The sequence below is a fragment of the Sphaerodactylus townsendi genome, linkage group LG09, assembly GCF_021028975.2.
Source record: "Sphaerodactylus townsendi isolate TG3544 linkage group LG09, MPM_Stown_v2.3, whole genome shotgun sequence".
Lineage (NCBI taxonomy): Eukaryota > Metazoa > Chordata > Lepidosauria > Squamata > Sphaerodactylidae > Sphaerodactylus > Sphaerodactylus townsendi.
The window spans coordinates 86386380-86411206 of NC_059433.1; the positions used below are offsets into that span (position 1 = coordinate 86386380).

The window sequence follows — 24827 nt, forward strand, 5'->3', positions numbered from 1 at the left end:
ATTGCTACTCGCGACACATCACAATTGGGCAAGTACAGATTCCCCAGAAGCAGAGCGTGCATCCTCACCATGCAAGAGAAGAGGCTGACCACCGGTATGTACCGAGACGGCGGAGAACTGAAGAGGATCGCATGCCCTTGGCCCTCCCTCGGTCGTCCTGGGGGGAATCCCAAGGGCAGAGAGAGGAAAGGATGTTGCCTTGCTCAAAAATCGCCCAGCAAAATCCCGCCATCCTAACTAAGGCCCCTTCCGCACATCCAGAATAGTGCACTTTCAATGCACTTTGCAACTATGCGGAATAGCAAAATCCACTTGCAAACAATTGTGAAAGTGGATTGAAAGTGCGTTATTCTGCATGTGCACAAAGGGTCATAGAGTTGTGTTGGTGCTGCTCAGTGATAGACCATGTGCCCTGCACCAAATAAGCCAAACGCCACTTGGTCTCACACTTTCTTGTATTATATGGACCCCAAGGTGGACCAGACCTCCATATCTTCTTAGCCACAGTTGCAACTTGCTGGCTCTTCGCCTAGAGCTGTCCCTGACTTCTCTAGCTTGTAAGAATCCTAGCTGGCCACTGAGGCTTGGTTTACATTTTCTGGAGAACGACGAAGTAGGTGTAATGGCATACCACTTCAGACTCCCAAGTGGAAGGGTCTCTTTGATACACCTGGGTTTAAAAAATTTTGATGCTAAAAAATCCTTGCAAGCAAAGAAAGTAGGTGGAACGTTTATCCTAGGTATCCTAGGTTCTGTTCCACAGAAAGAGCCCTTCGGGGATGAGGCAGCTTATAAATTGAATGATAAATAAATAAAAAGTAAAATAAAGATGATAGTATGGTCATTCGAGGTGCAGCAATAGAGAAAATTGTATTTTTTTCCATTAGAATATAGTCCTGAATGAATATGAAAACTATCGTTCATTTTTATGCGCTACCTTTGTCAGAACCATTATTTTGTGCATTATTGAACATGGTACTTTGATACAAGAGCATTTATTCCAAAATGTATTTTTACTTTCAAATGTATTTTTTACTTTCCAAAATGTATTTTACTTTCAAATAGGTAGGCACTAGGACTCAGGAGGAGCATTCGACAACAAAGAAGGTCCGGCATGCTTTTTTCTGTGGTGGAGAAATATTCAACCATACTTTTTTCCTTCTGTGGATCAGACTGTAGTGCCATTGACTCATTTAGCATGCTTTTATTCAACCCTCCTCCAAGGAGCAAATGGTGGCATTTGAATGTTGTCTTCCTCCATTTTGTTCTCACAATAACCTTATTTAGGTAGGCTAGGTTGAGAGATAGTGATCAACTAAAAGCTACTTAGAAACTTGATCTGATGCGGATTTGAATGCTGGTGTTCCACAACTAGCCCAATACTTTAATAATTTTTTCTGTGTTAAAGGACTACTCAAAATCATATAACTGATCATATGAAACCTGATTTGGTACAGTTCATCCCCCCCCCGCCCCCCGACCTCTCCCTCTGCCACCTTAGTGTCTTGTGTGTATGAACCAGGCCTCATCAGTCATCATTAACATGCCACTGGTTTGACTAGCGAAAAGTGTTTCATGTGTTCATAAGTGATACAGAGAATGGCTTTCTGAGCTGAAATAAATGCTTGTGAACTTCCCCTTGATGATAGCACAAGATACAAAAGCAGGAGAAAGAAACCTTTCATTGTTAGGTCATTTCCACCAGGAATGCTTATAGTGGTTTTTGAAATTTCTTCGCCTTTAATTTGAACAGAAAACCCACACTGATGAGAAAATACATTTAGTTTAGATTTGTTCTATTGTCCTTTCTGTGCCTCATTGACAATGTTTGCGCGTGTGTGCAAATAGTGCGAGAGACTAAAAGGTACTTTGGGTGAAGTGACAAAACACTATTTAATTGTAAATATATTTGAGCCTTTTTGATTTTTGCATTATATGAATACAAGCAATATAATAATAATAATTTATTAAACTTGATAGACGTCTCAACCCCTGAAGGGCTCTGAGCAGAGGTGGGATCCAGCAGGTTCTCACAGTGGGTTACTAACTATTTGTGTCGAGAGGGGGTTACTAATTGGGTCCGCTTTTCCATCTCCATGTCCTCGCCTCCCCGAGAGGCATACTGCCTTTGAACGTGAAGGTTCCATATAGCAATTGCGATTAATAATGTAACTCCCTGAACTGGGTTAATCCCTTTCAGGTCCTGCAGTTCATTGATTCTCAGCCTTTCGTACCTTTGATCTCACCAGTCTCTATCAAAGAACCTGTGTGTTTCACCATTGCTGTGTTCAGATTTGTGAGTTGGGGCATTTTCTATAATGTGATGATGATTTAGAAATGACCCGGTGCAAAACAATTTGGGGGGGGGGTCGTGGCTGCCCGGGGGGGGGCATCCAACTCAGGTTTTGCCCAGGGCTCAGGTACGCCTCTGCCCCCTTTGCTGAGGGGGGGGCTGGTGAGGGAACCTGTTAATAAAATTTTTGGATCTCACCACTGGCTCTGAGCGGTGTACAAGGCCATCTCGGCAATAAAACAACAGTAGACATAAATAACATTAAAAACCCGTAAATTCCTATAGCAGCGTAAAACAAATCCAATTAAATTACACTATATATCTGAGCCTTTTAACTAGAGATATCCAGGATTGAACCTGGGACTTGATACATGCAAAGCAGATGCTCTTCCTCTGAGCCATGGCCTCTCCCTAGGCTGTGATTTTGGTGGGTGGGAAGTAGCTCTGGAAGAAAGGTCTAGATGAACACATGTGCTGCAGCCCTGATCCAAATCCCTTTCTTCAACATGCACTCATACGATGCGGCCTGGATCCAAATCACTCCCACGTGGCTACATTTTAAGACTGAAATATATGTCAGAAGATCCAATCAAGTGCTGTTTTAGTCGTTTATTTAACATAGATGGCAAACCATCAAATCCATTAAAACAGAATTTTAATATCATCTGTAATAATCCAGTTAAACAAAACATGTAAACAAGACACATAAACAAATTATGTTTGGCCCTAATAAATCATGGACTGAAACTGACAGGAAGCAAAAAGGCTTTAGCAGTGACGCTTTTATCTTGAGATGTCCTCTCAATAGAGTTCTGCTTTGTTTACTGTCATTTAGCAAACCAGTAAAACAGTCACTCTTTGGCACATATATATTTTTATTGTTTTGTGTTCTGTGAACAGGCTCTTGTTTTTTGAATGCTTATTCTTAAGAATGATGATTCATCTCAAGATAAAAACATCAAGACTAGCAACAAACAGTTCTTCAAGTACATCAAAAGCAGGAAGCCAGCTAGGGAAGCGGTAGGCCCGTTAGATGGTGAAGGAACAAAAGGTTTGCTAAAAGATGACAGGGAGATTGCAGAGAAGCTGAATGAATTCTTTGGATCTGTCTTCACCCAAGAGGAGGTGAGGAAAATTCCTGCACCTGAACCAAGCTTCTTAGGAGGTGAATCCAAGGAACTAGCGAAGATAGTGGTAGACAAGGAAGAAGTTCTGGCAGCCATTGATAAACTAAATGCTACCAAATCCCCTGGCCCAGATTGCATTCATCCAAGAGTTCTTAAAGAGCTCAAGCATGAAATTGCTGACGTTCTCACATTAATATGCAACTTATCCCTGAAATCAGGCTCCATCCCTGAAGACTGGAAGATGGCCAATGTCACACCAATCTTTAAGAAAGGGTCTAGGGGGGGACCCAGGAAATTACAGGCCAGTCAGTTTGACATCTGTTCCTGGTAAATTAGTAGAATCTATCATTAAAGATAAAATTATTAAACATGTAGAAAAGCAAGACCTGCTGAGAAAGAGTCAGCATGGCTTTTGTAGAGGCAAATCCTGTCTTACAAACTTACTAGAGTTCTTTGAGGGTGTAAACAGACATGTGGATAAGGGGGAACCAGTGGACATTGTATACTTGGATTTCCAAAAGGCTTTTGACAAAGTTCCTCACCAGAGACTGTTGAGAAAACTCAGCAATGAAGGAATAAGAGGGGGAAGCAATGAAGGAATAAGAGGGGAAGTCCTCCTATGGATTAAAAACTGGTTGAGGAACAGGAATGGAAAGTTCTCACAATGGAGAGATGTCGGGAGTGGTGTCCCCCAAGGATCCGTATTGGGACCAGTGCTCTTTAACTTATTCATAAATGACCTGGAAGTAGGGGTGGGTAGTGTGGTGGCCAAGTTTGCAGATGATACCAAATTATGTAGGGTGGTGAGAACCACAAAGGATTGCGAAGAGCTCCAGGCGGACCTTGATAAATTAGGTGAGTGGGCTAAGAAATGGCAAATGCAGTTCAATGTAGCAAAATGTAAAGTGATGCACATAGGGGCAAAAAATCCAAACTTCACATACACGCTACAAGGGTCAGTGCTATCAGTCACAGACCAGGAAAGGGATTTGGGCGTCTTAGTTGATAGTTCCATGGGAATGTCAACTCAATGCATGGCAGCTGTGAAAAAGGCAAACTCTATGCTGGGGATAATTAGGAAAGGAGTTGATAATAAAACTGCAAGGATTGTCATGCCCTTATATAAAGCAGTGGTGCGACCGCACTTGGAGTACTGTGTTCAGTTCTGGTCGCCACATCTCAAAAAGGATATCGAAGAGATAGAAAAAGTACAGAGAAGGGCAATGAGGATGATTGAAGGATTGGAGCACCTTCCTTATGAGGAGAGGCTGCAGCGTTTGGGACTCTTTAGTTTGGAGAGGAGGCGGCTGAGGGGGGATATGATTGAAGTCTATAAAATTATGCATGGGGTAGAAAATGTTGACAGAGAGAAATTTTTCTCTCTTTCTCACAATACTAGAACCAGGGGGCATTAATTGAAAATGCTGGGGGGAAGAATTAGGACTAATAAAAGGAAACACTTCTTCACGCAACGTGTGATTGGTGTTTGGAATATGCTGCCACAGGAGGTGGTGATGGCCACTAACCTGGATAGCTTTAAAAAGGGTTTGGACAGATTTATGGAGGAGAAGTCAATCTATGGCTACCAATCTTGATCCTCCTTGATCTCAGATTGCAAATGCCTTAGCAGACCAGGTGCTCAGGAGCAGCAGCAGCAGAAGGCCATTGCTTTCACATCCTGCATGTGAGCTCCCAAAGGCACCTGGTGGGCCACTGCGAGTAGCAGAATGCTGGACTAGATAGACTCTGGTCTGATCCAGCAGGCTAGTTCTTATGTTCTTATGTTCTAACTGATGATCTTTGTGATCAACATTTTTATATTTTTATTGTTATACATTACTTTGATATATATAATATTGCTGATGAAATACATGATAAATAGGAAATGATTAAGCTGAATAATTTTTCATGGTTTTATTTTTTGTCTGTTTCAGTGCCTCCCTGTATCAGAGCAAATGAGTTTGTAAGTAACCTGTTTTTTTTTACTGTCTTCAAAAGGAGGGGGCAAAAATTGAAAACCTTCTTCAGTAAAAAGTATGATTGACAGTTGTGTGTCTATTTAATTTGTTCTTCATTTTTAATCTATTTTTTCATTTTCTACTTTAAAAAAAATAAAGGCTCCTTTCACAACAAGGATATGAATTAGACAGACACAGAAAGTGATAGGGACTGTTTGTAGCTGTGTGTAATTTAAATATAAGAACACACTTTGTCTCTGTACAAGGTGTAGTCTTACAAGGGACCAAGAAAGGACAAATGTCATAATACTTTACCCTTTGCTCCACTAGCAGAAAACAGTGTCCATATCATCACCTTTTCCTGCTTCCTTGTTTTCTTCCCACCCACCAACTGACCTACCTTTTATCTGCTCCCTATTTTTAGCTAGTTTTATCATTTATCTGAATAGGCTGAGCGAGAAGTCTGTCATGTCCATTTTTAGGCAAACTCTTTATTTCACAGTATGGTGGCATCTAGTTACCAGAACAGGGAGAGCTGCAAATGGTGCCATTTTTTGAACCATGTTTTGTGGGTCATGTTTGGGAGGGGAGGGTACAGTTGTGGGGAGGTTATATTGTGGGGAGGTTCAGGGTACAGTTATATTATGGGGAGGTTCAGGGTACAGTTGATGATTTACAAAAAAAGGGGGTGCCACAAATTGGTCACCCTTATTATGAAAAAGTGGTATTCTTGTTCAACCACATGACAGGGATTTGTGTTTTCTGACCTCCAGGAGGAGTATCTAGCAACTGATGACATCCTTGTAGACTTCTTTAATGAATTCTTGAGCCTTCCAGTAAGTATTTTCATCCAAACTCTTCTTCAAGTGCTTATTCTGAATTTTAAGAAAATAAAATTGATTTGCAAGATTGTACAGGTTAAGATTGTGGCAGCGATGTCCTTAAAAAGTAGAATAGATCATTTTGTGCACCCATTCCAGCTTTCCTCCACATTGCTGTGGATGCGAAGCCACACATCTGAGGTATTTGCCCTTGGCACTCACAGAAAACAAAATCCAGTGTTGACTATGTGAGATAAATTATCTCATACAGAAAACCCCAGAGGATTTTTAGGCTGAGAGTATAATGCAGCACTCCATGCCAAAGCACCAAAATGAAGTGTCTGCTGAGAAATCCTGATCTCATCATAATTTGATTTTCTCAGGAGAATTTTCTGTCCTCAACACTACTACAGCAATGCGAACATTTTCTATTTCCAGTTTGTCTCTGCCGTTGCTCGCACAAATTATTCAGTAAGAATGTGACACCCCTGTTATAAACACTATTACAATTTTGGCTTTTAATTTTTTGTTTGTGCTTGAGCTGCTGTTGCCTAGAAACAGGACCCAGGTGTACACATCAGTATGTAGGCAAGAGGTTAAAGAGTAGAATGTGACTCGGTTTTACCAACTTCAGGAAACGGGGATGAAGAATTGTTTCTCTTTTGATTTATAAAACATAATTCAGCTAGTGTACACTGAGGTTGGAACAAGACGTTATGGAAGCCTCCGGGATGCCGCCAAAAACAGCAGTCCTGCATCTCCTCCTTTTCTTCTCCCTAGTGATGTTTAGTAATACCAGATGTTTGACATTATGTTACTGTCCTGCATATCTACTTGCCCCACAAAACAAGGGTTTTCGTTTGAGCCACTCTTTAGCTTTGAACTCATCTTTGTTGAGTTGAACAAACTCATCTTTGTTCTACCCCTTCCTCCAAGTCATTCATATTGGTTTACCTGGTTCCCATCCCTCCTTTTTTCTCTCGGGACAGTTGTGCGAGGTAGATTAAGCAGAAGGGTAGAAACTGGCCTCAGGTCTTCCGGTGAGCTTCACCACACACACACTTTATATATCAGTTTTTTTGCAGCCCGTGAAAGAGAATCAGCTTGCAGAAGTAGACTGCTACCTACAAAACTTTATGCCAGTATATACTGGGTTATCTTTAAAGTGCTGCAAGATACCTTTTTGATCCCTGCTAGATGAATAAAATATGTTATCCAGGATGCATTCTTACCTTTTTCAATGTAAAGATGACGGGAGATTTGAGAATTCATCTGCCATTTCCTGGACTGTTTTTGTTCCCAGAATGCCTCCCTCAAAAGGATTCTCATGTGCAGCCATGGGCGTTTACATTGCTGCCAGCAGAGATTTCTCTTGTTTCCCCTCATGAGCTATGCTTTTGACTTTGGCTACTCAGGTCACCTTTTGGTGAAAAGGAGAGATACATGGAGAGCAATCCTAAGAATGTTTTCTTGGGATTGTTTCAAGGGGGTCGCCATGTTCTTCTGCAGAAGAAGAGCAAGATTTAAGTCCAGTATCCCTTTAAAACCAACAAGATCTGCAGGGCATAAGCTTTCAAGAGTCTGAGCTCCCTTTGTTAGATACATCTTGTTGGTTACTAGACTTGAATCTTGCATTTCTTGGGGTTAAGTCCCAACTGAGTAACGATCCTGAGTAGCTCTGTTTAGGATTTCTCTTTTGGAATCATTCCCCTGCCCTGATCCTCAAATCTGGGATTAGCGCTTTGACTCCAATCATTAGTTCAGCAATCCATGTGCAGTGAGTGCTCTGGGACGCTGACTGGATGTGACCTTTCCCCTACTGCCCCACCATGTCCTATTTGTATGTGTGAGGCCCAATTTAGAAGGGTGACCTACAAACAGAAGCTAGTTGGACTGCGGTGTGTGTCTTCCATTAACGTGAATAATCACACTAGAGTCGTCATTGGTTTCCATTCCGTTCCTGTATTTACCTAGCAAATGACTGGTGGTCAAGCATTCAGAATGACAATACAATTTATATTTAAAACATTGTTATTGGCATCTGTTTTACTGTATTAAGGGAGCCAGATGTTTTCAATTTAGCTAATTGGAATGCCTATTGGAAAATGGTTCCTAGGGCTCCATTGCTAGGGGCTGAATTAAAAATAGATACAAGTGATTAATTAATGTTATCCTTGGTTAGTTTTCTGTGTAAATATTATAGAGCTGAAATATTCTGGTGTTGGTTCAAATAGTTCCAGGTTTTGGAATTTACGTGCTTCATTTGCATGTTCATATAAGCTAGCAAGGGTTCAGTGATTTGGAATTAGAACCTCGTTCTGTACACATTTAAATCTGTACATGTTGCTGAAGCCGTTTTTTAAAGTCAAGAAAAACATCAGTATTAAATGTATGTGAACCGTGCATTTATTAAGTTAAAAGGACTACTCTGTCAGCATATCTTACACTCTAGTACCTCATCTTAGTGGAGCATGATATGAATCAGAAACAATTTTGCAATTCTTACTGGCACAAATGGTACAAATAGTGAACATACAGAGTTTCAGGAATTATGGAGACTGTTATTGTTGAAAGGGAGGAATAAGACAGTTAGTTGTTCACTTTTTTGAGATTTTTTACGTGGAGCTCATCGGGTGACAAGTCACTCCCTTTCTGACAAGCCTACTTCACAAGGCTGTTGTGACGATCAAATGGGAATACCATTGCATGGATCTTCTGGAACCTTTCATTGACAGATGGATTTCTGCCTGCTGTGTGACTTTTTGCCTCCCTGTTTCCACGGATTCCCAACATTCCCCCTCAAATGCTGCTTCTAGACTTCCAGGGGCAGCATTTCTCAGGACATCTTGGTAGTTGTGGGAGGCAAGGAAGTTGCTCTCTGTGGGTGCAAATCCTTCTGCCCAGAGAAGAACTGCAGGTGACCCAACCGAAGTCCTCCTGAGCGCCTAATGAATAAGTACAAGACAGAACTGATGGAATTTAATTGGCAGGCTGTGAAATAAGTATTGTGTGCATGTGTGAATCTGTACAAGTAGTGTTGGAGGTTAGAGGGCAAATTGCAGGCATGAATGCATGAAACCAGTGGCGAAGCCACCAGGGGACATGGGGGCGTGATGTACCGGGTGCACCATTTCTAGTCACGTGGGGGGTGGAAACCCCCCTCCCCCACGGCGCCCCCCGCCCGCCCCCCCACGGTGCACCACCCCACTTACTTTTAGGAGTGGAGCAGGCCGGAAGCCTGCCTGCATTGCCTGGGCCTGGTGGGAACTACATTTTCCAGGGGCTCCTGAGAAATGTAATTCCCACCAGACAACGCAGGCAGGCTTCTGGCCTTCTTCTTCGGCCTGCTCCTTTCCTAAAAGTAAGTGGGGTGGGGTGGGGTGCCGCGGGGGGGTGGGGAGCCAGAGTGTGCACCGGGCGCACTCTGGGCTAGCTACGCCTCTGCATGAAACTGCCTTATATTGACTCAGACCCTCAAATTCAATACAGTCTATTCAGATTGGCAGCCTCTTTCCAGGGTCTCCGGTAGAGATCTTTCCCATCACCTCTTCTTTGACCCTTTTAATTGGAGATGCCCGAGATTGAACCTGGGTCTATTTGCCTATGAAGCTAATGCTCGACTACTGAGCCATGGCCTCTCCCCAAGTTCCTGCATTGAGAGTTATACTGAAGATCTGGCAAGTTTAAAAACAAAGCATTCAATTTTGGAAAATTAGGGGGAAAAAACAGCTTTATGGTACTGATGCAAAAGACGTAACTACGGACACCACTTCCTATTGGCAGGAGCTTTGACTCGCAAAAGTTTATACCCCCAACATCTAATTGGTCTCTAAGGTACTCCTGGGCTCAAACCTAGCCTTCCCCATAGAAAGTGTTGCATCAGATTGATTGGAGTATGAAAGTGAAATTCAGACTTATGGACCAATTCCTGAAATAGCTAAACATGCTACAACAAAGCATATAATAGTAACTGATCTTCCTCTTTTAAACCTTTTGACAGATCTTTGCAGAGCCAATTAAATTTAATCCTGATTATGGAATTTTTGAAATTGTTAGTGATGATCCTCAGCATTTAGAAGATCAGCTGAAAAAGATGCTGAGAGAACAGAAACCTCGGAATCCCATTTATGATGTTACAAGACCAAAATCACCCACCCCACCTTCTAAAGATACGAGCCCTCCCTCTCCAGACTTAAATTTTGACCTAACTTATGTAACAAAGGTAAGAGTATGTTTTGCAAGTGTTGTCGCCGTAGTTCTCCCGTATTTAAGTATCATTCTCATGGTGTAATATTTTGGACATTAGCAATACCAGAACTGAATCTAATAGTAAGCAGAATTTCAAAGTTTCGTTGATTAATTGATTACAAATTTTTAGTGAAGGATACAGATGACTCCAATTAATTGGGCAGGATATTTAAAGACACACACTGTCTTAGAGGAGACATAAATCCTTCATTCTCTCTACTAAAAATATATATTTTTAAATCAGAACAGTCATTTTATTCATAGGTTTATGGAAGCAGATTTAATTGGTTAGAACTCATTATTTGGCCAATAATTCTTTAACAGAACAACAACCCTAATAAAAAGTTTAACCAAAGCTGGATCCTGTGAAGCACAAGTGCAACAGTGCTTACAGATGTGGAATTTTTTTCTGCCTTTCCCTCAGCACCCTCCTGATACTTCCACAGCTGGAGGCAGAAGCATACCAGGGGTAAATGGCGCCTGGAGACAAATTGTCTCCAGGACGCCCCCCCAGGCTCTGCCCCCACTACCCTAGCTCTGCCCCTGATGCCCCAGGGTCCACCCCCACTGCCTTTGATCCCGCCCATGTCACCATGGACATGGGCAAGGTCTAGGGTGCCCCCCTCCCACAGACTCTCCCTGCCGGTTGGGCTCCCAGCCAGCAGCCTTTAGTCTCTTCTGACCTCCCCTCCGGGCAGGCCAGAAGAGACTGCAGTCCCGGCCTCGGAGACCTTCTTTTATAAGCACTGAGGCCAGGGGGTGGGGCTTGGGGAGCAGGAAGGGGTGGGACTCCCCGGCCTCAGTGCTTATAAAAGAAAGTCTCCGAGGCCAGGACTGCAGTCTCTTCTGACCTGCCCGGAGGGGAGGTTAGAAGAGACTGCAGGCTGCCGGCTGGGAGCACAGCCGACAGGGCAGGAAGGAAGGGAGGGGGGAGTCCAGGGTGGGGTTGAGGGCACTTGGAGGCAGCAGGAAGTCCTGTTGCCTGGTCGTTTTTTGTGTGCCTGCCTTGGACGGGGTTGAGGCACGGGAAAACGACAAGACAGCAGGACTTCCTGGTCATGTGGGGCCGATTTTGCGCCCTCCACTGACCAGAAGAGTGGCGCCCAAGGGTACCCCTTGTCCCTAGGCAGATACGCCACTGGCTGGAGGCTGTAGGACCTGTATGAATACAGAGTCATTTAGCCTAGGATGGCTGCAGAGAGGGAAAAGGGCTAAGTGATAACATATCACCCTCTATCTTCATCTTCTTCCATCAGTGCTTTTTTGGACAAAAGAGACATTGCAGGTACAAGAGTGAGGTGATTTCCTTTGGTTTCCCTCATAACAGCATGCCCCCAGCACATGACCTTCTTGCGCACCTGCAGTCCTGCAATCTGAAATGTGATTCACCTGAATTTAACAAGTATTACAGATATTTGTTCACATCTGCCCCAATGTTTGACAAACTAAAGAAGCATTCTTCAGTCTTTTCCATTATCATGATATGAAGAAGGCTATTGCATCAGAACTGTGTTTCATCTCTGTATTGTGCAATTCATGGCCAATGTAGCTTTCCTTTATTCTGGTGCACAAAATGAAGCTTACCCCCTGTACTCTGCAAGGCGTTAATGGGCAGAAAGAAAAACGCTTCCCATACAGTGTTATAGAATGAAGATTGCTGAGTAATGGTGTTTTTTGGATTGCACCCCAGCTTGTGGGAACAATTTCTTGCCATTTGTGGATGTTGGGCTTTCTCTGCAGCTGTCTCCATTGCCACTGCCTCTTCTCCAGTATGCCTCTTTGCTAGCAAATGGCAAAGAAGCTTTCTTGAGGGCTAACTCCCCTGCTCCTTCCAATTCTCCTTCCGGCCTCTGGAGAATATTGGCTGTGCTTTAGCTGGAGCAGATAATGCACTTTACCTTCTTTTTTCATCAGGCCTCTTCAAAACCAGGGCATGCACCTATAGGACTTTTCAAAGCTCCAAAGATTGCTAGGTCAGCCAAAAGGATAACTGAGCTCTCCAAAAGGAAGAAATTGTATGAGAATTTAGCAGGCTCTGTAGGGCATGAGTGGACTGCTTCACTGGTTTTAAAGGAGCGTCACAGAACAAGGAAGTGAGGTCACACCAGCTGTCAAGGTAGTGAGGTGGAGCAGAGGCAGGGATGGGTAAGGTGAAGATAGTGCCTTAGATTCAGGTTTAATGAGACAAACATTCTTGAGATGCCAATCTGCTCAGCTAATCTGATTAGACCAATATTCATTTCTTATTGTTCCAGGAAAAAGGAAGAGATTACGTCCCTAGGCCAGCCGCTCTCAATTTTTTGACCCTGAAGGAACCCTTGAAATATTTTTCAGGCCTTGGGGAACCCCTACGCTCTTAGGCTCAAATATAGGCCAGAAACGATAAAATTATTATATTCTTTTCACTAACAGTCATCTTTTAAATTTAAAAAATAAAGAATGAAACTTACCTCTTTAATGTGAAGCCTCTGTTTGTTTTTTTGCTGCACAAAAACTTGGTTTTGGGCTGAACCTGAGATAAGCACACATCGATATCATCTTTAACTGAAATTTCTTTCTTTTGCTTTTGTTGTTGAACAACAAAAACCTTGCTCACACACTTGAGAAGTTGAAACTGTAGCAAAATGTCCAATGCCTCCCTATGAATGGCAGGATACTCTTCCTTCATAGAAATCCAGAACTATTTATACTGTATGTTCCGTATGCCAATAAAGGCTTATTGAAAATTGAAATCCAGAATTTGTCCATGGGCAGATCAGTGAATCTCATCTGGAGTGTATGATCAGACTGCAGCTCACAAAGTTCTTCGACTTCCTTCAAAGTACAGTTCTCAGGCCGAGCAGAAGATGCAGGGAAAGGATCCCTCACCTACTCATATATTTTTGTTGAAAGGGAGGGAAAGTCTGATCAATTTTGTTTTGCAGTACTTGTAGGTGGATTACAATTGGGCTTGACACTTTCTGGCATCCTTCCCCACTCTCAAGCTGTTGGTATTTTGCAAGAGTCTGTCACACTTAAAAGGGTTAACTGTGTGCATTCTAATTAGTTACTGAGGTCATAGCCTTATGGCCAGTCTATTGATTAAGCTATTGGTCAGTTAACCCCAGCATTGCTTATGTGGAATTAGTCATGTAGACAGAAAGTTATAAAGTCTGTTTCTTTGTTTGAGCACATTGCAAGATAGGCACCATGTGAGACTACAAGGTGCAAGCATGTAACCGAGTTAGTACTAGAACAGAAAGCTGTTCTTATTTTCTTTCCATGTAACCCTTCCTAAATAGTTAGTAAACTTATCTTTGTAATCAACAACTGTGAGTTTGTCTCTTCTGTCCCACTCTGCTAATTAAGAATTGATAACACAAGCCCAAGCAGAAGTGAAAACATTTCTGTATTTTGTGGATAACATGAGTTATCCAAACATTCAATTTTCTTTAAAATTCAAGAATCTTGCCATGTGAAGACAAAACATTTTCTCCAGTGCCTTTCAGAGACAAGTTCAGTTGGTTCAGCTGGTTCATGAAAGATGTCCGCTGAGTATGCTAGTTTTTACAGCCATTCTCCATCTTCAAAGCACTCAGTAAAAAGTGGAAATCTGTTTTTCTCAAAAATAATCTTGCAAGTCTGACTTTAGCTCCAACACCCTGTTGAGAACTCTTCCTCTGCTGACCCACCATATTTCTCTGTGTTAACAGGAGACTTGTGCATTCTCTGTGCAAGTTGTCCCACAGTTTTTAAAAAACATTCTAAAGTGTGAACTGGTCTTTGTTTGATAACATTAAGCATTTTTGTAGCATCGTCCAGAACTTCTTTCATTTCATCTGCAAGAATTTTTGACACCCACACCTCTCTGTGAAAAAAGCAGCGTGTTGTGACACTATTAAGACTTTCTTTTCTTACAAGAGAAACGAAACCTCTCATGGAGCCAACCACCAAAGAAGCACCCCTTGGTACAAAATGTTTTGTTCTAAAAAGTATTGGGAATAATATAGGGCAGAACTGCTAGGAACTCCACATGTAATATAAAGCAAAGCATAAAACACCACTATTATTGAAATACAGAGTGAATAATTTTAAAACAGAGAGAGGGTGTGGTTCGTCTACCTAGAATGCAGATGGTCCCAGGTTCAATCCCTGCTATATCCAGTTAACAAGACCAGGCATTAGGGAATGTGAAAGAACTTAGCCACTGCAGTTTAAGCAGGATATTGACAAGCTGGAAGGGGTCCAGAGGAGGACAACAAAAACGGTAAAAGGTCTGGAGTCCATGCCCTACAAGGAGAGTCTTAGGGAGCTGGGGATGTTTAGTCTGGAGAAGCAAAGGTTAAGGGGGGACAGGTAGCTATGTTTAAATATTTGAAGGGGTGCTGTGTCGAAGAGGAAGCAAGCTTATTTTCAGCTGCCTCAGAGACTAGGGCCCCTTCCGCACACGCAAAATAATGCATTTTCAAACTACTTTCACAACTGTTTGCAAGTGGATTTTGCTATTCCGCACAGCTTCAAAGAGCACTGAAAACAGTTTGAAAGTGCATTATTCTACATGTGCGGAATGAGCCTTGGACACAGAGTAAGAGATTCCACCTAAACATTAGGAAGAACTTTCTGACTGGCAGGGCTGTTCGACAGTGGAATTCACTGCCTCGGAGAGTGGTGGAGCCTCCTTTGGAGGTTTATAAACAGAGGCTGGATGAACATATGTCGAGAGGGCTTTGATTGTGTGTCCCTGCATTACAGGAGGTTGGACTTTATGGCCTTTGGAGTCTCTTCCAACTCTATGATTCTATGGTTCTATGACTCTGGAGAGTATCTGGTGGTCTGAATATACAATACTGACTTTGATGGGCCAGTGGTCTGGTTCAGTTTAGGGCAGCTTCATGTGTATAAGGCAATACAAACAGGTGCCAAAAGAAAAATGTGGCACTGTGTGTGACCTAGAACACCTTCAAAGCTTCTTTTTGCTGCATAGGAGATGGGAAGGGGCTGTAATGGGAAGCTGTAATGGATTCTTTTTCATTACTGATTCCCTGAATGACTTCCAAGGAGCCCCATCATTCCTGGAAACACAAATTAAAAACCTCTGTTTCATACTTCAAGTAAATTTATTTGTTAACTTATGTGGTAAATAGAAGTCAAAGACAATTTTAGATTTTCTTTTCACAGTGTCTGGATCGAGAGCAGGCCATTCGATGGATTAAAAATGAACGGTTTCCAGCATTTCTGGAAAGTGATTGTTACTTTGAATACAGGTAACTGCAGAACTGTGAATGCTAAAAATAAATTAATTTCAGACTTCTTTTTTTGCCCCGCTCACATCATTTAAATGACTTCTGCAAATAATCACATAATCACAATGAAACTGATGTTATTTTTGTACTCTGTAATTTTTAAGGCAATAATAATTTACTGCCTATACATGACGTTCCATGTTTAATCATAGCTGAACTATATTAGTATGCATGTGTTTAATGAATTAACCTTTCCCACAGTATTCCCATGAGACATTATTTTACCAAAGCCAATCAGTATGCCTGTGTCTCTTTCTTAAAACCAGGGTTGCAATTTTTAGTTGTTTGAAGAAAAGGAAAAGGGCTGTAAAGGGAAGGAAGGCTGAAGGCGGGGAGACAGGCATAGAAATTGGGCAAGATTGAAGGGAAAGTTTGGCTGGGTGCAACCCAAATAATCTATTCAAACCTCGGTTTCAGTTCTCTGTTAAGAGTGAACTCTACAGGACAAGGGTTGGGGGACTGTACAAGAGAAGGAAGAGAGAGCCCATGGTCTCTCATCTAAGAGTGTGTGGTTTTCCCTTCTCAGACCTTATCTAGGGCCGTTTCCACACGGGCATTTAATGGCGGCCTGGAGACAGCAAAAACGCCGTCTCCAGGCCACCATTTGCACAGGGGGCGCAGCTGCATCGCAGCCGCGCCACCCTTGCGGTGCCCTTGCGCCGCGAAGCCGGCGTTTCCCCAGAGCGCCCAGGAAAGGCGCTCTTGTTGAGGCGCCACCACCGAGCTGCTGCCGAGCGAGCGGCAAAGCGGCTTCCAGCCTTCCACCCGGCACTTACATCCCCGGGCCTCCGGCGCAGCGTTGCCGAGGAATGCCTGGGGACACGCTTCGCCCTGTGGCGCTGGAGCAGGCGTTCACTTGAGCCAGGGGCATGTCCCCAAACCTCGGCGATGCGCGAGCCGGGGACTATGGCTCGGCGAGGCGCCAGCGCTCAGCGGCGCCCGGCTGCCTGGCTTCTTTCCAGGACCGTCCGTCGCGAGGGCCGGTCCCCAGCGTCGTCGGCTCGGTGGTCCGGAGAAGCGCCGACCCGGCCCGGCTTCCATTAATTACGTCGCGGAAGCTTGGCCTAAGAGAGTGGTTTTCCCTTCTCAGACCTTAGTTAAGAGATATAGTAGTGTAACTTCTGCACTAGTTCTAAGAGGTGGTGTTTTTTGTTTTGCATAAGAGGATTTTAATTGCTTTGGTTCAAATCAAGTGGTTAATACTAGGGTCAAACCTATACTGGTTGCAATGCAGATTTGAGTTCTGTTCTTCTTTGTATCCTACATTAATAACATTAGCATGAATTTTTTAAAAAATAAAGATCCGTTTATTTTTTTTTCACCCAACTATAGGTTAGCTAAACTTGTATCGCAAGTGGAGTGGAGCAAAACTGGCATCAATTTTCTTATAGACAAAACACATTATCCTTGGTTCACAAAAGGCGGACCACCAACTGAAAGCTCTGCAGAAGGAGAAAATGACTTAATTATGAAAGAATTCTTCGTCTCTCTTGGTCAGGTAAAATAAGCGTAGGTGTTTGAGAGTGCAGAAGTATATTCATGTGGAATGAGATCTCTGTCTTTTCTTCTGCCATATTGTTGTGCTTTGAAACAGTTGCAGAACAGTTTGAATTTTTGGGAGTAGCTTTTGCTGTCTGAGGGTGGACCTATTCTGTGCGAAACCCTTTCCCAATAATACATACCACTCTATTTGTTGGGGTAATAAATTGGCCATATCCATTTTATTGAGCAGAAGCGTGAGGCTAAGCATGGGTCTGGATCTGGTCATGTGGGTAATGTGCTGAAGCTCTGCAGGGTGGGCGCTCCGTGCCCGAGCTTCACTCTTCTGCGGGGCTCTGCCTCCTGGCAAGAGGTGTTCCCCCTTTGACCCTGTTTGGCAGGGCGGACACCTCTTGCTGTTGTCGCCTTTCCCAAGGGGAATGCCTAGCTCCCTTCCCCTTGCCCTTCCAGATCAATACCCATGCGCTAAGCCACCAGTGAATCAGGCTATGACAAAAAAAGCATGCATTAATACATAAGAAAATTAGGGAGGGTGGGGCGGGCAAGTCAGCTGGTGAGCACATGGCCAAGACAAAGGAGGGCGAGCTCTTTTAAGCCTTGCTTCGCCCCTCCTTTCCTCTGGTGACACTATCCCTCGCCAGGCATGGCTCTCCTTCCCTTTCCGTCCTTGCTTGCGCGGCATCTGCTGGTTTCGCCTTCCCCACCCCGAGCAGCAACCGTGGCCCGGGTTAATTCCCAGCCGTCTTTCCCAGTGCCAGGAATCAATTATGGAGGGAAATAACTGTGGAGCCTTTTCTTGTCAAGCAGCTATTAAAGGAAGGAGAGGCTCCCTGTCAAATGGTGCCTACACCTGGAATATAGGCATGGGTTTAGAAATGTTTATCACTGGATGCAGCCGTACAGGTAAGAGGATGAATTTTCATGACATTCACAAGGTATGGAATTATGGGATTACACAGAGACTATTGAAGGGTCTTTTCAGATAATATCCATTCAATTGAACTTTTTACATACTGTGAAAGGAAGATCAAGTTGCATGTTTGCACTTCCCTTCTGCCTCCCCCTTATCATACATACAGTGTAACATCTGAATTGGAGGAAATTTCAGTGTAGGATCTACCTAAGGATGTGATAGCAGGGTTTGAACTTCAGGGTCAAGTACATCCTACTTTCAAATCATTTCATTGGGTTGGACCCAACCAGTTCTTCCACTGATGAAAAATGGAGGACCACATAAAATAGGTTAAGCTAAGGATCATGGGACCAATGTGGACAAAAAGTATATGGAGCAGGTGTAGTAAGAAGAGGGAGTTGGACAGTGTTGAATGAAAAACTGACTGGGTCCCAGTTCATGCATTACACTTTATATATGATGGCTGGGTATGAAATGAAGCAGATAAACCTGAGGGCTTATTGGTGGTTCACCGAGGCTCTGGAAATAAGCATCATTTAAACGGGCATGCTACTATATCATATATACTCGGTACATATTCTTTCCTGAACAGTTGTGGAAACAAGTCAGTATCATTTCCAATATGATGGTAGAAGGTGCCATCAAATAGCAGTCAACAAACATCAACCCCGTAAGGTTTTCCAGGCAAGAGAGGAACAAAGGAGTTTTGCCATTGCCTACATCTGTGCAGCAATCCTGGACTTCTTTGGTGGTCTTCCATCAAACACTGATCAGGGATGACACTTCTTAGCTTACGAGATCTGATGAGATTAAGCTAGCCTGGGCCATGCAGGTCAGGGCCCCATTACCAGTGTCCCTATGTGTGAGTAGCATATCTGCACACCTAGTTATGCAAATTGCAAATACAGCAAGTTCTTACAGTGGAAATGCCTGCATTTTACAAGTCATTTCCCCCTAAGTGGCAAATTTCCCGATGGAATGTAGAGCATATGAAAAGGATAAGAAATAGCCTCAGTTCATTTAGAAACGTAATTGTATTTGATTTGTATCTCTGGAGTTAACGTTATTGCAAATGCCTTCTAGACAGCAGTACCCTCATTACATTCAAAGGAGACCGAAAGAAGCTCCATCAAAGAAGATCATGAGTTCTTCAGTGTAGAAATCCTTCGTGCAGTTAATTGGCTTGAACTCCGCAGGATGGAGTTCAGTTTAATTATTTAAATGATACTGTATTCATTTGACTTAATTAGTATATCCTAGAGACTAAACAGGGCAGAATGGAAAATGCAAGACTTCTGAAGGAAGCCACAGCCCTGCGTCTTACCCCCCGGTAACATCTAGTAACCCAACATTTGTGATAAGGTGTCATGTTGTGAGTTTCTCTGTCCCCAAAAGAAGCTGCCAGTGAAGTGGAACATTGGACCTCAGTGATGCCACGGTATACATCTTGTGAATAGACATTTTTGTCGAGAGATGGACGAGATGTGGGCTGCTGCTTTGTTGCTGAAGAACATACGTATTCTGCAACATTCTAACTTAGGGATTCCCAAAAATGGATGGTACCCTGGGGACAGTGGAAACCTCAAGAGTGGCGGTGAAAAATTTGGGGGGCAGTAGTGGGGCGGTGAGAAACTTTCGGGCAGTAGTTGGACAGTGCAGGGATTTGTGAAATACATACAAGTGTTTTGAGTTTGCAATAGACCTAATACCAAGGAAGAGGTCTGTGTTCATATGTGTGGGAGGGGGCACTAGGGTGTGGCCTGGGAGCCATGGGGGTGGCAGCCAGAAAAAGTTGGGAACCAGTGTTCCAGCTGTAGCCATGTTCTTATATGGTACAGGAAATACCTGTGTGAAATATTCATTTAGGAGATTTATATTCTGCTTCTCCAGAACTGTGCTTGAGACTGCAGACAATGAAAGCAATATATTATCCATTGAAAAGCAAATAAGCAATTTGAACAAGACAAATAATTTTAAAAAATCAGTGCAGCATACTGCTTCTATACTGAGCACATAGATTCAAATTGGTTCTGCCTGTTGTAAGTAGCAGCAGTGGACTACTGATGATTGATTTTTGTATCGCTTAGGAGGAATGTAGTGAATTGACATTGCACTGTGTTACTGAAGTTAAGCTGTCATTTTGTGGCAAGCTCCGCCTCCCTTGGCAGCCATTTTGTTGCTCTGCCCACCATGCTGTTTCAGAATTTTATATGTATATACAAGTTCAAAAATGTTGGGGACCCCTGTTCCAAAGCAATATTGTGCAAAGTCCTCTTCAAATCCAGAACCTCAACAAGAACATGAGCAAAAGCTTCAACTGTAAAAAACTTAAATGGCTGGATATTTCTTTTAATAGGCCACCGTCACCCAGACAAAGGACTGGTTTACCCTAGCCAAGCAAAGTCAGAACATGATTACTACGGATTCCATTACTCGGCCTGTGGCATCTTCCCGCGTTCATTTTTCTTTGCAGCCTCCAAGGTCTTCCTCATATTTAGGTAATCTCAACAACATGACTTCAGTGTCCACCAACATATGCTGCCAAACTACTGCTGTCTCTCCTTCCTCTCTCTCATGCCCCAGGGAGCAGAAGTGGAAACATACACGGGCATCATAGTACCCTTGTATGTCCATAGTGAGAATCAGATGTGACTAGTGGGGGCAGTTAGAAGGGCTACCTGTTCAGTTCAGTACTTGAAATGTATTGCAATAAAAGTTACATGTGGTTACACACAGTGTATAACAGACGTCCCTCTGTGATACACTTCTGAAGATTCCAGACACAGATGCAGGCGAAACGTTAGGAACAAGATCTACCAGACCACGGCCACACAGCCCGGAAAACCCACAACAAGTTGAATTCATCCGTGAAAGCCTTCAAAAATACAAAAGTTACGTGTGTTTGGGAGCTCTGCGGGGAGCAAATTTAACAAGGTCTGAAATGTCACCAAATCAGTATTGAAATTACTCTCTGTAAGAGTGGTTATATTATTCTTGTTATGTGCTCTGAGCCTTTGGATATGGATGGGTTGAAAGTATGAAATATGTAATACCTATCATTTAATTGTTCCCCTTCCCCCAACATATCAAGGCTTAATATAGTACCAGAAAGCTATTTCCAGTCATAGATATTTCCAGTCATAGATATGGCATTTGGGAAAGCATTAACACCATTTTTCCTACTGCCACCCGCAGCCCATGATATCGATCCCTTCCCCTGGTCCTTTGTGGCTCAGTTTTACAGGTCATTATATACCTAGGCCATCTGATATGGTTGATGTGTGCACTGACACAGAGTAGGGGGGCACCAAGATAGATACTAATAGTTTATGTCTTTGTTTCCCAAATCTTTAACTTTATATTTAATTTAATTTAGATTTCAAGCCTCATCCAGATTCTTCTACAATCCTTAGTGGACATATGCATACCATTTATGGTGGTCATTTAGGTAAGTGGTATTTATAGCAAAGAGCTTTTTTTTTTTTTTTGGACATTTGGTATATGGGAGTGGAAAGGTTTCATTCACTGTGCTTCTCAGGTGTCTGGGATTTCCAGGGGCAGCCAACTACAATATTAGTTTCCTCTCTCTTTGTAAATATACTGGATGAGTTTGTTGGGAATAGGTAAATAAACAGAGAAATACTAGGGTTCCAAATAAAATTGCATCTAGCATGATACTGCTAAGCTGTTTCAGACCATGAGAAATGTAGTAATTTTTGTACAAACAAGCTACTTACACATGGATTCTGTTATTTTTTTCTCTCTTTTTCCACACACATACTGCAAAAGCTGTTTGTTTCAGCCCTAACCTGGGCAGGTGGGTAGTTCCCAAGGTGGTGCCCAAATTCCGGTGGCTTGGAGGAAGGACCAGTCATTGAAAACCTTTAATAAGGACTCTATGGCCTTTTATACATTCAAGTGTTGCTTACCCCGAGGCTATTTGCTCTTCAGTGAGGTTTTCCTGCACTTTTTTCATTTACACTTGAGGAGGTATCCTGCTTATTCCTTCTGAGCCAAGCTGCAATGCCGCCGCCCCCCCCCCCCCCGCTTCTTGGTTGTTTTTGCACTTGGGGAGGTTACCTGCCCCACTTTTTTGCCATTTCAATGGTCTATACCGTGATGGCGAACCTATGGCACGGGTGCCAGAGGTGGCACTCAGAGCCCTCTCTGTGGGCATGCACAAACAGAGTTGCCCCCCCCCCCCATACATCTAGGCTGGCCTGGGCCGCTGGCCTCGATTATTAGCATTAAACCTAAGACCTAGTTTTGGGGAAGCAGTGTAGGTAACCCTGTTAAGTGCTGTTAAACCCCACTGATTTTCATGCAAAGAACTAAAGTGCGATCCTTTACCTGGGAGTAAGCTCGGTTGCTGGCAATGGGACTTGCTTTTGAGCAAACCCTCCTAGGGTTGTGATTCACCCATGGGAAGAGTTGCACGGTTGCTTCAAAGCCGACTACCACCAAGCTTACTCCCGAGTAACGCACACCTCGGAGCCAACCGTTTTTCTAAACTAAAACCTCAGTAATCAGGTTAAATTGCTGTGTTGGCACTTTGCAATAAGTAAGTGGGTTTGGGGTTGCAATTTGGGCACTCAGTCTCGAAAAGGTTCGCCATCACTGGTCTATACACAGGATCAGCAGTGGCGTAGTGGTTAAGAGCAGGTGTACTCTAATCTGGAGGAACTGGGTTTGATTCCCCGCTCTGCCGCCTGAGCTGTGGGGGCTTATCTGGGGAATTCAGGTTAGCCTGTACACTCCAACACACGTCAGCTGGGTGACCTTGGGCTAGTCACAGCTCTTCTGAGTTCTCTCAGCTCCACCTACCTCACAGGGTGTTTGTTGTGAGAGGGGAAGGTAAAGAAGTTTGTAAGCCCCCTTGAGTCTCCTATAGAAAGGGGGGATATAAATCCAACTCTTCTTCTTATACTCCTGTGTTAGAATTTTTTAAAAATTGGGGAAAAGTCAATTGAATTTTTTTTAAAAGACGCCCCACTAGTCCTCCTGAAATGCCAGCATGAAGAGTCAGTAGAATTGCATCTTTGTGGCCAGTGGAAGGCCGGAAGGAATGAGAAAACCCACAGGAAGCTGAATGTGTACTGGTCTCCTTCACTCTCCCTGTGAAGGGAGACAAAAAGTTGCACTTGGGTTTTGGAAATTGCCCAGAGTCTGAGCTGAGAGCATGAGGAGTTCTGCAGACTGGGGAATGTGTGCGTAACTGAGAATCCAACCCAAGGGGAATGTACACTGAATGCAAAGGAGATCACTTGTATGTAAAAGGCCTATTGCTCAGTTATAAACATTTTGCATAACTAGGGAGCCTGTATCTTGCAGGATTGCAGATCACTGATCTTGTTTGGTTTTCATGCAGAACTATATTCCAAGCTAAAGGATCACTACTCTTCCATGGCAGTTTTTGACAAGGCAATGGCCCGGGACATAGATGAAGGCAACTCATTGTCACTTCCGGAGACAAGGTCACGCGCCATGCTAAGAGCATACCTAGGGCAGGACTGGACCAGTACTATTCAGGGGCAAGATAATGCAGCCTTGCAAAGAGCGGAAAACGTTGTTGTCTTTCAGACACTGGATGACTTCTCACTGGCCTTCAGTAAGTTCGTAGTGAAAAGCTCTGTTGCAGTGCTCAGTAGGGAGCTGCCCGATGCCAGGCCATCAGATATAGATTTCCGTAGAGTGACCAAAGTGTTTATACAAGAGATAGCAGACAATCAGCCCTGCACGGAGCCACCCCTGGAGAAAACTGTGCTGGGGGATACTTTAGAAGGTAAGGAAAGCGACACAAGCATCAGTTTAAAGCCTGAAAAAGATAACTCGGAAACCAGGGCTTCGTGGTGCCTTGGTCACAAGACCTATGACATTGGCAGCAGACATGAATTTGAAAGGTTCAAGAAGTTCATCACTGGAACTGTGGGAGAAAGATATTGGTTGCTCTGGATAGACATCGAAAGGCTGAAAGTTCTTAAGGATCCCATGAGGCAGAAAAGGTATGTCTTGTTTCTGTTACTTATGAGCAAACAAATGGGTTATCTAATGAAGCTATAGGATCGGGTAAGCGAACAGTTATACTTGTAAAGCATCATTTATCCTTAAGTTCAAGGCAGTTTACCAAGGGTGGGGTATATGTGTACACTGTCCAGCCCTTCACCCACACCTTTACACCATTCATCCTCAGTGAGCTATTGTCTCTTACAGAGTAAATCTAGCCCTGCCCCTTCCATGCTTCCAACCCAACACAGCCTCCATATTCTGAGGAAAGCTGCATTCAGTGTCAGGGTAAGGAAAGGGGCAGTAACAAGCCAAGGGACTGACCTTTTTTGCCCTAAATTAAAAAGTGGGCAGGGGTCTGCAACCTGTGGCTCTCCAGATGTTCATGGACTACAATTCCCATCAGCCCTTGCCAGCATGGCCAATTAGTCCCTGAACATCTGGAGAGCCACAGGTTGCAGACTAGTGAGACGGAATCATTAACAACCCTCCTCATAATTATGGTTAACGGCCCAATCCCAGGTGGAATCCACTTATGGAGGCGGTGTGAGTCTGCACTGATGCAATTGCCCTTTAAGCAGACACCGGCATGAGGGTGGAGCCGACATTAGTCAGTTTCCACCCCAAGTTTGTAGCTAGTTGCAATATGGCCTGGGCCCTGGATTTACACCACCTTTTGGGG

At 43.5% G+C, this 24827-nt stretch overlaps 1 protein-coding gene across 1 annotated transcript in view; it reads left to right on the forward strand.

The window, feature by feature from the left end:
- The first annotated feature begins 69 nt into the window (after positions 1-69).
- Positions 70-24827, forward strand: part of RGS22 (regulator of G protein signaling 22) — an 84993-nt gene continuing 60235 nt past the window's right edge. Inside the window, exons 1-9 of the mRNA XM_048508194.1 lie at positions 70-94; positions 5355-5383; positions 6152-6214; positions 10200-10421; positions 15605-15690; positions 17062-17227; positions 20499-20640; positions 21519-21590; positions 23511-24144. Of these exons, the coding sequence (XP_048364151.1) occupies positions 70-94; positions 5355-5383; positions 6152-6214; positions 10200-10421; positions 15605-15690; positions 17062-17227; positions 20499-20640; positions 21519-21590; positions 23511-24144 (1439 nt within the window). The remainder of the gene's footprint in view (positions 95-5354; positions 5384-6151; positions 6215-10199; positions 10422-15604; positions 15691-17061; positions 17228-20498; positions 20641-21518; positions 21591-23510; positions 24145-24827) is intronic.